This window comes from Herpailurus yagouaroundi, unplaced genomic scaffold (genome assembly GCF_014898765.1).
Source record: "Herpailurus yagouaroundi ecotype Mexico unplaced genomic scaffold, PumYag 67700, whole genome shotgun sequence".
NCBI lineage: Eukaryota > Metazoa > Chordata > Mammalia > Carnivora > Felidae > Herpailurus > Herpailurus yagouaroundi.
The window spans coordinates 904,870-919,452 of record NW_024420499.1 but is presented as its reverse complement, the minus strand read 5'-3'; the positions used below and the strand labels follow the sequence as shown (position 1 = coordinate 919,452).

General features: G+C 38.6%; 1 protein-coding gene across 2 annotated transcripts in view; it reads left to right on the top strand.

The window, feature by feature from the left end:
- Positions 1-14,583, top strand: part of HTR2C (5-hydroxytryptamine receptor 2C) — a 294,529-nt gene that overhangs the window by 136,836 nt on the left and 143,110 nt on the right. For both annotated transcript variants that reach the window (XM_040468377.1, XM_040468378.1), the window contains exon 4: positions 1,623-1,936. In XM_040468377.1, coding sequence (XP_040324311.1) covers positions 1,623-1,936 — 314 coding nt within the window. The remainder of the gene's footprint in view (positions 1-1,622; positions 1,937-14,583) is intronic.

Genomic DNA, 14,583 nt, shown 5'->3' with positions numbered 1-14,583 from the left:
TTTTTTATGTTCCAGGAAAAGAATACAGCCAGCATTTGAAAGAATTCACAGATTATTTGAAAAAAAAAAATCACTATCTATGTCACCCTCTGTATGTTGCTTAGAATGCCAGGTAACTTTGACTAATGAGGAAGTTATGATAAGCAAAATGTCTGAAATAGTAGTTTTCTATCCTCTGTAGAATGAGAGAGTCAAAACATTTTCATGACTGCTGCGTTATCTTAAAAGACATAGACATGCATTAGCAAGATATTAAGAGAAATGATTTTTAAATCCTCTAGAAAATTACTACAACATTTTACTTGATTTTAAAATGCTAATAATTGTTCAGCCCAAGTGTTCCAGTTTAAGTTGAGAAAGTATTGCGTGTGTGCAACTCCGTGCGTATAATAATTAGCGATCGTTATGACAGTCACAATCAAAACATAGAATGCACATTCGCAGGCAATCCTTGCCTTTAAGCAAGAAATATTGAATATGCTTGTCTTTCTTGTCTATTGTATTCATGAAAATAAACGTTAGTTTTATTCGATCCTTTAGGGATGTACCCTTTGAGAGGGCACGTGATGTATGGAACCTCCATAAATCTCATATCACTCCTGGGGGAAGTTAAATTGGGGTGAGCGAAACATAACCACGTCCATCTCTGTTGCATTAGTTTGCCACCCGGCCTGACATTCCTACTAGCAGAATCTGCAAAACCACGGTCATGAGAAATGCACATTTTAAATGACCGAGGAGATTTTGTATCCAGCACAGGAAAAGCAGCAAACCCGTAGGAACTGGTCATCACCACAAATCAATCATTTTCTAGCCTGGAACAGGGCCCAGAAAACATAAGACAGAAATGAGGAGAGTGTTAGACAGAAGGAAAGTTTATTAATATGTATGGACCCGCATAAAGTCACTCTGCAGCTGGGAGAAGGTAAGAAGAGTTCTAGAAAGAACTCTCTTGGGTTGCCAAAACCCACTCTCCCTCTTCCAACATCTTGCCTGAAGTTTGTCTGAGGACAATTTATTCCTTCTTAGCTTTTCATTTCAAAAGGCAATGTTCAATTTTCTTGTCACAGTCCTGGATACTTAAAGGACAATCTCCTTTCCTTCTGTTGTCATTTGTCTCAGAAAACATCTAGAAGAAATTACTATTTAAAACATATAAAAACAGACCATTACAGGAAATCAAACAATACTTTGGCTTTATATTGCTTGTATAGAGCAGATGTTTAAAACACAGGCTTTGAAATCAGTGACACCTGAATATGGACCCTGCCCCTGCCACCTAGTGGCCCATATTGGCTGGAGAAAGTCACTTAACCTCTCTGAACCTCAGTCTCCTCGGCTACATGATGGGTACAAACCAATACTGACCCCACGAAGTTGTTGTGTGAGACCCAACGAGATTATATATTTATATGTCCATAAGTTAAGTGCTTGACTCATAATGAGCTCTCAATAAAAATATCCTTGGATAGAAAGAAGAAATACTGAGATTTAATTAAGAGACCGGAAATATTGATGATGGTAATGACTCTTGAAGGCAAAGTAGTTGTTTTGCATAAGCAATTTATTGCATATAAGCAATACAATGTGAACCTGACGATTTTTTTTTTCTTCATTTTCAGTGTGCACCTCATTGGCCTACTGGTTTGGCAATTTGATATTTCTGTGAGCCCTGTTGCAGCTCTAGTAACTGACATTTTCAATACCTCCGATGGTGGACGCTTCAAATTCCCAGACGGGGTACAAAACTGGCCAGCACTTTCCATCGTCATAATAATCATCTTGACGATAGGTGGCAACATTCTCGTTATCATGGCAGTAAGCTTGGAAAAGAAACTGCACAATGCCACCAATTACTTCTTAATGTCCCTAGCCATTGCTGATATGCTAGTGGGACTACTTGTCATGCCGTTGTCTCTGCTGGCAATCCTTTATGGTAAGTACACTTTTATTAGTTTTGAAAAACCTCAGATTAGATCGTAAATCTGCGCCAGGTATCGCGGTAAACACCCATACGGTTAATGATTCCACTCGTATCATTTGGAAAATGAAGACAAGAGCAAACTGCATGACGGAAGAATTGGATGTGTGCACCATATTCATGAAATAAATCCGTAGCAGAGCCTTCACAAAGCAAAACAGACATTTTGTGGTATATTAAAATCATCCAGAGATGCTCTATTGCCCCGTCTCCAGTTGTTAACAATGACAGTTGCCTTGCAATGTACAGAATGGGACGGTGGCAGAAACCTGTTCTCCCCCCTATGTTCTGGGCAGTACACAGACCTGGTATCATCTCTTATACAAAGAAGGAAAAAGAGACTCATCGTCTTTCATAAATATATTGGAAGTGATCTTTTTAAATGTTGGCCAACTAAGTGCTTGGCACATATTAAATACTCAATAACAGCCATTCGTCTTCATGGAGTCTATAATTTATGTTTTGACAAGGCGGTAGGGGCTAACAAATTAATGACTAATTACGTAAGTGCCAGGTCACATCATCGCAATAAAATCCAGGCATTTAAAGTTTTCATGATATTGATTTTAGAGAGGTTTTTAATGTTTCCTTTTCATGTTGTGCCGTCTCTTTACCCTATGCATTTCATATTTTGTATTTTTATTCAAGTGTAATTAACATACCGTGTTATATTAGTTATATTAGTTTCAGGTGTATTAGTGACTAGTGTTATAGTGTTGCATACAGTGTAACTAGTGTTATATTAGTTATGTGAGTTTCAGGTGTACAATATAATGATTGAACAATTCTATGTTCCTCAAAGCTCATCAGGATAATAGCACTCTTACTGCCCTTCATCTATTTCACTCATCCCCCCCCCACACTTCCCCTCTGGCAAATACCAGCTTGTTCTCTGTATTGAAGAGTCTGTTGGTTTTTTTTTAATTTGTCTCTTTTAATTTGTTTTGTTTCTTAAATTCCACATATGAGTGAAATCATATGGTATTTGACTTTCTGACGGACGTCAATTAGCATTATACTTTCTAGGTCCATCGTATTGTTGCAAATTACAAGATTTCATTCTCTTTTATGGCTGAGTAATACTCCATAGTATCCATAGGCCACATTTTCTTTCTTCATTTATCTATCGATGGGCACTTGGGTTGCTTCCATATCTTGGCTATTGTAAATAATGCTGCAGTAACCACAGGGACGCATATATGTTTTTGAATTAGTGTTTTCATTTTCTCTGGTTACATACCCAGTAGTGGAGTGACTGGATCATATGATTATTCTATTTTTTTAATTTTAAACATAAAGAAAATATCCTCAGGGATTCCAGGTAAAAATAAGGAATGATCTATAGGAGCACAAGAACGAGACTGACCTCACAAGTAACAAAAACAACAAAGCAAAGGAATAGTGAAGCAATATTTTTCAAAAAGCCAACCATTTGTAAGATGTTTTTTCAAAGGCAAATCTATAAAGAGAGAGAACAGATCACTAGTTTCCAGGGACTGAAAGTGGGAGGATGACTGAAAAGGAGTCTTTATTTGGTATATCTTGGTCTGGTAGTGGTGTGTATTGTACAGATATATATATACATATACATATATATATATACACACACATATACATATATGCATATATATAATTGTATATACACATATAATTTATATACATATATACATAAATTACAAATATATAATTACATATACATATATAATTTAAATTTTTACATATATACATCTATAATCTATAATATATATTTTTTATTATACAATATAAATATAATATCATATATATGATATATAATATCATATATATATACACTCAAATATCATATATATACACTCAAAATTTGAAAAACTATAAATCCTTGTGTGCAATTTTAAAAGGGTGAATTTTACTGTATATAAAGTATACCTTAAAATAAAAAAAACAGAAAAAATATACTCAAAGTTTGAAATGAAGAGTTTTACATCCAGACATGCTAGCCATCGAGGCTATAAAAAGTTCAAAACTATGTTAAACTCAGAGAGTTCTGAACCCATAAGCCGTGCTTAAGAAATTAAATGGTGGGGACACCCAGGTGGCTCAGTCGGCTAAGCGTCCAACTTCAGCTCAGGTCACGATCTCCCAGTTTGTGGGTTCGAGCCCCACGTCGGGCTCTGTGCTGACAGCTCAGAGCCTGGAGCCTGCTTCGGGTTCTGTGTCTCCCCCTCTCTCTGCCCCTCCCCTGCTCATGCTCTGTCTCTCTCTCTCTCAAAAACAAATAAAAGTTAAAAAATTAAAAAAACAAAATAAATGGTGGATGACATTCAACTAACCAAGGAATGACTGGGAAAATTTAATATGAGTAATTTTATTTATTTTTTTTTTAATTTTTTTTTCAACGTCTATTTATTTTTGGGACAGAGAGAGACAGAGCATGAACGGGCGAGGGGCAGAGAGAGAGGGAGACACAGAATCGGAAACAGGCTCCAGGCTCCGGGCCGTCAGCCCAGAGCCCGACGCGGGGCTCGAACTCACGGACCGCGAGATCGTGACCTGGCTGAAGTCGGACGCTTAACCGACTGCGCCACCCAGGCGCCCCAATATGAGTAATTTTAGAGTGAAGACAAGAATAAAGGTGATATAAGGGCAGAAGAGCACTGTTATAGGTTACACAATACATATTATATGTTATTTAATCTAAAAAAATTTTTTAAAAATGCAATTAAATTTAGGAAGAGAATAGAAAGGGAAAGAGGAAGAGGAAAGTAAAATAATTTTATTGATTTTTCTATACACAAAAGGTGGGAGTTAAATGATACCATAAAAAAATTGGCAGGGCGCCTGGTGGCTCCGTGGTTAAGCATCTGACTTGGACTCAGGTCATGCTCTCACCGTTGGTAAGTCCCACATCAAGTGAACTCATGCCCTGCTTTGGGTGAGTTCGAGCCCCGCTTTGGGTAAAAACATGAGTCCCTGGTGAGCCCCGCTCCTCTTTCTCTTTCTCTCCTTCCCTCCCTCCCTCCCTCCCTCCCTCTCTCTCTCTCTCTCTCTCTCCCTTCTTCTCTCTCTGCCTCTTGCTCACTTGTGCCGTCTCTCTTTCTTAAGAAAAATTGGCAAGCCAGCGGGTGGAGCTACAGTGTATTATGCTAAGTGAAATACGTCAGTCAGAGAAAGACAAATACCATATGATTTCAGTCATACGTGGAATTTAAGAAGAAAAAAAAAAAGATCAACATGGGGGAAGAAAAGGGAGAGGCAAACCATAAAACAGACCCTTAACTATAGAGAACAAACTAAGGGATGCTGGAGGGGAGGTCGGGGGGGACGGGTTACATGGGTGTGATGGGCATTAAGGGGGGCACTTGTTGGCATGAGCACTGGGTGTTATACGTAAGTGATGAATTGCTAAATTCTATACCTGAAGTCAATACTACACTATATGTTAATTAACTAGAATTTAAATAAAAATTTGAAAAAAAAATTGGCAAACCAAAAATTAACAGAGTTAATAAGAAAACAGTGGTTTAAGGGCATTGAACATGATACAAAGAAAACATGATATAAATGTGATATTAAAGGGGTGCCTGGGTAGGGGTCGGTTAAGCGACTGACTTCGGGTCAGGTCATGATCTCACAGTTTGCGAGTCCGACTCCCACATTGGGCTCTGTGTGGACAGCTCAGAGCCTGGAACCTGCTTCGAATTCTGTGTCTCCCTCTCTCTCTGCCCCTCCCCCACTCACGGTCAGTCTCTCTCTTTCTCTCTCTTTCTGGCAAAAATAAATAAGCATTTAATAAATAGATAAATAAATAAATAAATAAATAAATGTGATATTAAAGTTAACCACTAAAACAAACAAGCAAAAACTTCCCAAAACATCAAAAGAAATATAATTAGTGAGAAAGAAAAAAAAAATCAACTGGAGGAAGAAACCCAAGAAAATATAACATCACGCTCTCAACATTATGACAGGAAAACAAATATATCAGTAACAGCAACAAACTTGAATGAACCTAAAAGACAATTAAGAATGAAAAATTTTAGGGGCGCCTGGGTGGCGCAGTCGGTTAAGCGTCCGACTTCAGCCAGGTCACGATCTCGCGGTCCGTGAGTTCGAGCCCCGCGTCAGGCTCTGGGCTGATGACTCAGAGCCTGGAGCCTGTTTCCGATTCTGTGTCTCCCTCTCTCTCTGCCCCTCACCCATTCATGCTCTGTCTCTCTCTGTCCCAAAAATAAATAAACGTTGAAAAAAAAAAAAAAAAAGAATGAAAAATTTTTACTTTGACTTAAAAAGGAAAACCCAACTATATTCTGTATACATGAGAAACTCTTAAAACCCAGTGATTTATAATGGTTAAAAATAAAGGAATGATGGGGCGCCTGGGTGGCGCAGTCAGTTAAGCGTCCGACTTCAGCCAGGTCACGATCTCGCCGTCCGTGAGTTCGAGCCCCGCATCGGGCTCTGGGCTGATGGCTCAGAGCCTGGACCCTGTTTCTGATTCTGTGTTTCCCTCTCTCTCTGCCCCTCCCCCGTTCATGCTCTGTCTCTCTCTGTCCCAAAAAAAATAAATAAACGTTAAAAAAATAAATTAATTAATTAATTAATTAATTAAATAAATAAAGGAATGAGAAAAGTGTACCAAGCAAATGGAAGCAGTATGAAAACAGAAATCATGATTTGATGCCTAAGAAAGTAAATTTCAAATGAAAAAACAGTACAAGTAAAAAAGGATGCTTATTTATAATAAAAACCATAATTAACAATACAGATATAGCAGTTAAGCATATCTACACCACCAATGACACAGAAATACTTTTTATAAGGCAAAATGAAAGAACATGGAAGGAGACCTTTATGAATACCTTCTGCTAATGGGAGATTTGAACATATCACATTCAGCATAACAAAGACCGGACCAAAAAATAAAAAGCATATATAGCTCTTACGGAAGTATGTTGAACTTGAAACTTAAAGTTCTATTTTCATAACCTTATTGAAAGAGAGTATACTTTCTTCATAAATACACATGGAACACTCACAAAAATCGATAAAATATTAGGCCACAAAGAAAATATTAAAGCAGTAAAAATATCACAAAAAGTACTTTCTGCTAAGAAGGCAATATTAAAAAATATTAACAAAAGTTTAAAGACCATTTCATGTTGATGTTACAGCAAACTTTTAAACAACTCTTCATCGGGGCACCTGGGTGGCTCAGTCAGTTAAGCATCCGACTTCGGCTCAGGTCATGATCTCGCAGTCTGTAAGTTCAAGCCCCGCGTCAGGCTCTGTGCTGACAGCTCAGAGCCTGGAGCCTGTTTCAGATTCTGTGACTCCCTCCCCCGTTCATGCTGTCTCTCCCTGTCTCAAAAATAAATAAATATTAAAAAAAAAAAAACTCTTCATCAAAAGGAGGCATGCAAACTGACATTACAGATTTCTCTAGAAATATGATAGCATAAACACTGCATATAAAAATCTATACAATATGAGGGGCGCCTGGGTGGCGCAGTCGGTTAAGCGTCCGTCTTCAGCCAGGTCATGATCTCGTGGTCCGTGAGTTCGAGCCCCGCGTCGGGCTCTGGGCTGATGGCTCGGAGCCTGGAGCCTGTTTCCGATTCTGTGTCTCCCTCTCTCTCTGCCCCTCCCCCGTTCATGCTCTGTCTCTCTCTGTCCCAAAAATAAATAAACGTTGAAAAAAAAATTTAAAAAAAAAAAAAAAATCTATACAATATGATAGCATAAACAATGCATATAAAAACTATACAATATACTTAAAGCAGTGATCAGTGGAAAATTCATAGCCCTAATCACATTTATCAGTAAAAATAAAAGCATACAAATGAATTAAATTCCCAGCAAGCAACCTTAAAAAAAAAAAAAAAAAAAAAACCTATAGGGGCCCCTGGGTGGCTCAGTAGGTTAAGCGTCCGACTTCCGCTCAGGTCGTGATCTCGCGGTCCGTGAGTTGAAGCCCCGCGTCGGGCTCTGTGCTGTCACCACAGAGCCCACTTCAAATCCTGTCTCCCTCTCTCTCTGCCCCTCCTCTGCTGGTCCTCTCTCTCATTCTCTCTCTCAAATGTAAATAAATAAACTTAAAATATATATATATGAAGTAAGCCAAAAGAAAGCACAAAGAAGAAAAAAAACTAAAGAGAAAAGCAGAAATTGAATGAGAATAGAAAACAATACACCTAATTAATAAATCGAAATCTTGGTTTAGAAAAAATTTTTTAAACAAAATAGAAAATCATCATCTAACTTTAAAAAGGGAAGAAAGCATAAATTTATAAAGTACGATATGATAAGGTGATTAACAAATGAAACAAAATTCCTTTTTTAAAAACATTTTTTTTAACGTTTTATTTATTTTTGAGACAGAGAGAGACAGAGCATGAACAGGGGAGGGTCAGCGAGAGGGAGACACAGAATCGGAAACAGGCTCCAGGCTCTGAGCTGTCAGCACAGAGCCTGACGCGGGGCTCGAACTCACGGACCGCGAGATCATGACCTGAGCTGAAGTCGGCTGCTTAACCGACTGAGCCACCCAGGCGCCCTGAAACAAAATGCCTTTTTAAATTTTTTTTTTCAACGTTTATTTATTTTTGGGACAGAGAGAGACAGAGCATGAACGGGGGAGGGGCAGAGAGAGAGGGAGACACAGAATCGGAAACAGGCTCCAGGCTCCGAGCCATCAGCCCAGAGCCCGACACGGGGCTCGAACTCACGGACCGCGAGATCGTGACCTGGCTGAAGTCGGACGCTTAACCGACTGCGCCACCCAGACGCCCCCAAAATGCCTTTTTAAATCATGAGATAACTTTGTAGGTTTGTATGCAAGTCAATTCAGAACAATAGAAAATAGGTAATTTCCCAAGTGGAAGAATCCAATTACAATGGGCAGAGGACCTGAATAGACATTTTTTTTTTCAAAGAAGGCATACAGATACTTAGCAGGTACATGAAAAGATGCTCAACATCACTGATCATCAGAGAAAACGCAAAGCAAAACCAGAATGTGACATCACCTTGCAACAGTCAGAATGGCTGGAATCAAAAAGACAACAAATAACAAGTATTGGTGAGGACGTGGAAAAAAGGAACCTTCACTCACTGTTGGTCGGAATGTAAACTGGTACACCCACTGTGTAAAACAGTATGGAAGTTCCTAAAAACATCAAAAATAGAAATACCATAGGAGCCAATAATTCCACTACTGGGCATTTATCCAAAGGAAAAAAAAACCCCACTAAATTAAAGATACGTGCACCCCTATGTTTACTGCAGCGTTATTTCCAATAGCCAAGCTATGGAAGCCTATCTATTTGTTCTTCCTAAAATAATTTATCAATTAATTCTATTCCGATAAAAATGATGAGATTTTTAATTTTTTTTTTAAAAAATGGTATGTTGTCATAAAAGCGTTTAACATAAGATCTACCCTCTTAACAAATTTTTAAGTGTATATATGTTATTATTGACTACAGGTTCGATGACGTGCAGCAGATATCTAGAGCTTATTCATTTTGTTTGACTGAAACTTTATCCCTGTTGATAAGTTCCCATTTTCCGTTCCCTCAATCTCTTGGCCACCACCATTCTACTTTTTTTTTTTTCATGCTTATTTATTTTTGAGGGAGAGAGAGAGACAGAACATGAGTGAGGGAAAGGCAGAGAGAACGGAAAAAACACAATCCGAAGCAGGCTCCAGGCTCTGAGCTGTCAGCACAGAGCCCGACGTGGGGCTCCAACCCACGAACTGTGAGATCATGACCCGAGCCGAAGTCGGACGCTTAACCGACTGAGCCACCCGAGCACCCCCACTCTACTCTTTGATTGTATGAATTTGACTATTTCAGATACCTCAAATAAAATGGACTCAGGCAGTATTTGTCTTTCTGTGACTGGTTGCTTGCACTTAGCCTAATGTCCTCAAGGTTTATCCGTGCTGTCTCATATTGCAGAATTTCCCCCTTTTTTAAGGCTACACTGTATTCCACTGCGCACCCATATATGACATTTTCTTTTTTCATTCATCTGTTGGTGGACATTCGGGTTGTTTCCGCATCCTGGGTACTGTGAAGGGTGCGTCCGTGAACGCAGGAGTGTTGATATCTCTTCAAGATCCTGGTTTCAGTTCTTTTGGACAATACCCAGAAGTGAGATGGTTGTATCAGGTGATAGTTCTGTCTTTAATTTTTGAGGATCTCTCACAGTGTTTCCCACAGCAGCTGCACCGTATTGTGCTTCCACCCATCAGGAGTGAGGGTTCCGTTTTCTCCACATCCTCGCCAATACTTGTTATTATTTCTTGTCGTTTTGATTGACCATCCTGACAGGTGTGGGGTGCTAGCTCGGTGTGGTTTTGATCTGCATTTTTCTGATGATGAGTGATGTTGAGCCTGTTTTCATGTGCAGATGATCCATCTGTATATATGTTTGGAGAAATGTTTACTTAAGCGCTTTGTCCATTTTTTAATTGGATTATTATGGGTTTTTTTTTTTGTTTGTTTGTTGTTTTTATTTGAGTTGTAAGATTCTTTATGCATTTTGGAGATTAACCCTTTATCAGATATATAAGTTGCAAACATTCTCTCCCCTTTCAAAGCTTGCCTTTTCACTCTGTGATGGCTTCTTTTGCTGTGTAGAAGCTTCTTTGTGTTGTTTACTTGGTCGTAGCCTGTGCTTTGGGTGTCATATCCCTAAAAGCAGTGCCCAGACCAATGTCATGTAGATTTTCCCCTATGCTTTCTTCCAGGGGTTTTCCAGGTTCACGTCTTATGTTTGAGTCTTTTGGATGCGTATCTTACAAGAAACTTTGTTTTCGTGTTTATTTATTTATCTTGTGAGGGGGGGAGGGGCAGAGAGAAGAGGACAGAGGATCTGAAGCAGGCTTTGTGCTCACAGCCCCAGAGAGCCCGAAGCGAAGCTTGAACTCACAAACCGGGAAATCGTCACTTGTGCCACAGTCAGAGGCTTAACAGACCCGGCTGCCCCACAAGAAGCTTTTCTTTATGGAATTAGATAAGTTAATATTAAAGTTCATTTAGAAAATTACACGTGTAAGGAGAACTAGCACTAGGAGATATTGAAGCACATTATAAAGCCTTTATAAAAAATGTATCAGGGCGCCTGGGTGGCGCAGTCGGTTAAGCGTCCGACTTCAGCCAGGTCACGATCTCGCGGTCCGGGAGTTCGAGCCCCGCATCGGGCTCTGGGCTGATGGCTCGGAGCCTGAAGCCTGCTTCCGATTCTGTGTCTCCCTCTCTCTCTGCCCCTCCCCCGTTCATGCTCTGTCTCTCTCTGTCCCCAAAATAAATAAATGTTGAAAAAAAATTAAAAAAAAAAAATGTATCATTGGACCATACATGGAAAAACAAGTGGAATACAGTAGAAAATCTGAAATAGATTCTAGTTTAAATGGATATGTAATATATGATAAAAGTGTCATTCCAAATCACCTGGAAACAGTTTGGCTAACTATACAGCCATGTGGAAAAAGATAAAATTAGATTTTGCCACATGCCAAATACAAAAACAAATCCTAAATGGATCAGAAATCTAATTTTTAAAACTGAAATGATGAATCACAGGAATCGATCCCCAAAACCAAGAGCACACTGTATGCCCTGTATGTTAGCTAACTTGATAATAAACTACATAGGTATGTATATATATACATATATATTACACATATACAAATATATATCTACACATATATATAAAACATAAAATAAAATTTAAAAATGAAAGAATACAAGTAGTATAAGAAAAGAAAAAGTTAGGGGCACCTGGGTAGCTCAGTCAGTTAGGCGTCCCACTTTGGCTCAGGTCATGATCTCACGGTTAGTGAGTTCGAGCCCCGCATCAGGCTGTGTGCTGGCAGCTCGGAGCCTGGAGCCTGCTTCAGATTCTGTGTCTCCCTCTCTGTCTCTCTACCTCTCCCCCACTCACGCTCTGTCTTTGTCTCTCAAAAATGAATAAACGTTAAAAAGAAATAAAAGAAAAAGTTAATTCATCTGTAACCTAGGTATGGAAAAGATTTTTAACTATGACCCAAAATTCAGATCTAGTAAAGCAGAAGATTGATATTTTTGCATAATAATAATTACAATACTACATGGCAAAAGCACCAGTAGAAAGGTTCCAAAACAAGTAACAAACGCAGACAAAATATTTGCAACGCATATCATCGATAAAGGGCTAATATTCCTAATATATAACGACTTATTAAATACTGAGATAAAAAGGGGTGCCTGGGGAGCTCAGTCGTTTGGGTGTCCAGCTCCTGGTTTCTGCTCAGGTCATGATTTCATGGTTCGTGAGTTCAAGGCCCCACATCGGGGTCTGTGCTGACAGTGCGGAGCCTGCTCGGGATTCTCTCTCTCCCTCTCTCTCTGCCCTTCCCCCGCCCACTCTCCCTCTGTCTCTCTCTCTCTCTTTCAAAATAAATAAATGAACTTAAAAAAAAATAAATAAATAAAACTGAGGTAAAAAGATCCAACACTTTACAGGGCAAAAAAAAAAAAAAAAAAAAACTGAGCTAAAGATATGAGCAGGCCATTGGTGAATTTTTTTACTATATTTTCAAACATTTGTAAATACTTGAATTATATATACACATTTATATATACGGTCCTTAAATATATGGCAGTGCCTAATTTCAATCATTGTAAGAGAAATGCAAAATTAATAACACTGATACCATTTTTTATTTATCAGATTGGCAAAATTTATTTTATTTTATTATTTTTTCATTTATTGATTTGATTCAAGGACAGTTAGCATACAGTTTTATGTGAATTTCAGGTGTACAACATAATGATTCAACAGGTCTATACATTACTCAGAGTTCATCGCCATGAGTGTACCCTTAATCCCTTTCATCGATTTCACCCATCGCCCCTCCCCTCTCCCCTCTGGCAAGCAGCAGTTTATTCTCTATACTTAAATGTCTGCCTTTTCTGTTTACCTTTTTTCTTTGTTCATTTGTTTTGTTTCTTAAATTCCACACGTGAGCGAAATCATATGGTATTCATCTTTCTGCAAGTGACTCATCTCACTTAGCGTGATACCCTCTAGATCCATCCATGTTGTTGCAAACAGAGATTGGCAAAGTTTTAAAAGCTTCACATGGCACTGTGGCAAGGCTATGGGACATAGGCATCCTCATATATGAGTGGTGGGCACGCCAGCTGGTACAGTAGTTATAGAGAGGAATTTGGCAATACTGATCAAAATGGCAAATGAATTTACATTTTAGCCCAGCAGCCCCCCCCCCTCAAAATCTACCTTGGATAATAAACCTCTGATAAAACAAAAATATGTATGAATAAGGTTACTTGTGTGAGAATCGTTTGTCATTGCAAATATATTTGAAGCAACCTACGTGCCCTGACAAAAGAGATTAATTGCATGTACTATAGAATATCCACATAATGGAGTACCATGAAACTATCGACAAGAAGAAAGTTCTCTATGAACTAAGATGGAGCGATTTCCACCATGTATCATCAAGTGAAAAAAGCAAAATGCAAAAGGGGAGATAGAGTATACTATTTATGTAAGAAAACGGGCAAATACAAAAACATACACATGTCATCTTAGTTTTGTAAAAGAGAAATACAGAATAGTTAAATGGGAAACTAGCAGTGAGATTTATTACCTTCAGGGGGAAGGTAGAAACTGGAAAGAGGGGCTGGGGATGGGAGAATCATCCTTCTCTGAATATACATCTTATACAATTTTGACTTCAGAAACTGTGCTAATGTTTTATATATTAAAAGCATAGGGATTGGGAGAAAACTCTAAAATGGATTATGTACAGAATCAAATGAACCTAACTCTATTAGGAATCAATAACATAACGACACTCAGTAGAGAGTATAAAAATAACCCTAACCGATATAACTTGTAAGCACTATTTTTGTACTGTCTACACAATGGAAAGAAAAAGAAAAATATAAAGAAATGAATTGTAGTATGAGGTTTTATGCTATCAGAAATACACAACGGCAATTCTGCAACTACTTCCTGTGTATTCTGGGATGGGATAAGGGCGGAAGAATACCAAAGATCATAGAAACCAAGTTTCTCACTGTTGCATGAGGAAGTTGAAAGCTTGGAAAGGGGAGGCAAGTAATGAGTCCTGTGATGTTGGATTAATTTTCATGACAGCGGTATGAAGTCATGGAGAAAATAACTAATAATAGTAACAACAATAATAATATAAATGGATATAGAAATCAATATTCGTATACACGTGCATACTTAGAATTCTTTTCTACCTCGGTCCATGAAGAGGGCCTAAAAGCAACAACACATGAGTAGCAGTAAACAAAAATGGGAATAGACATTTCTCCTTGGAGAAATGAGGTCCAAGGCAAGAACGTTATAACATGATGGGCGGCTGGGTGGCTCAGTCAGTTAAGCATCTGACTTTGGCTCAGGTCATGATCTCACAGTTCGTAGGTTTGAGCCCCACGTCCAGCTCTGTGCTGACAGCTCAGAGCCTGGAGCCTGCTTTGGATTCTGTGTCTCCCTCTCTCTCTGCCCTCCCCTGCTCTCTCTCTCTCTCTCAAATAAACATTTTTAAAAATTTAAAAATTATTTTTAAAAATTCCTTT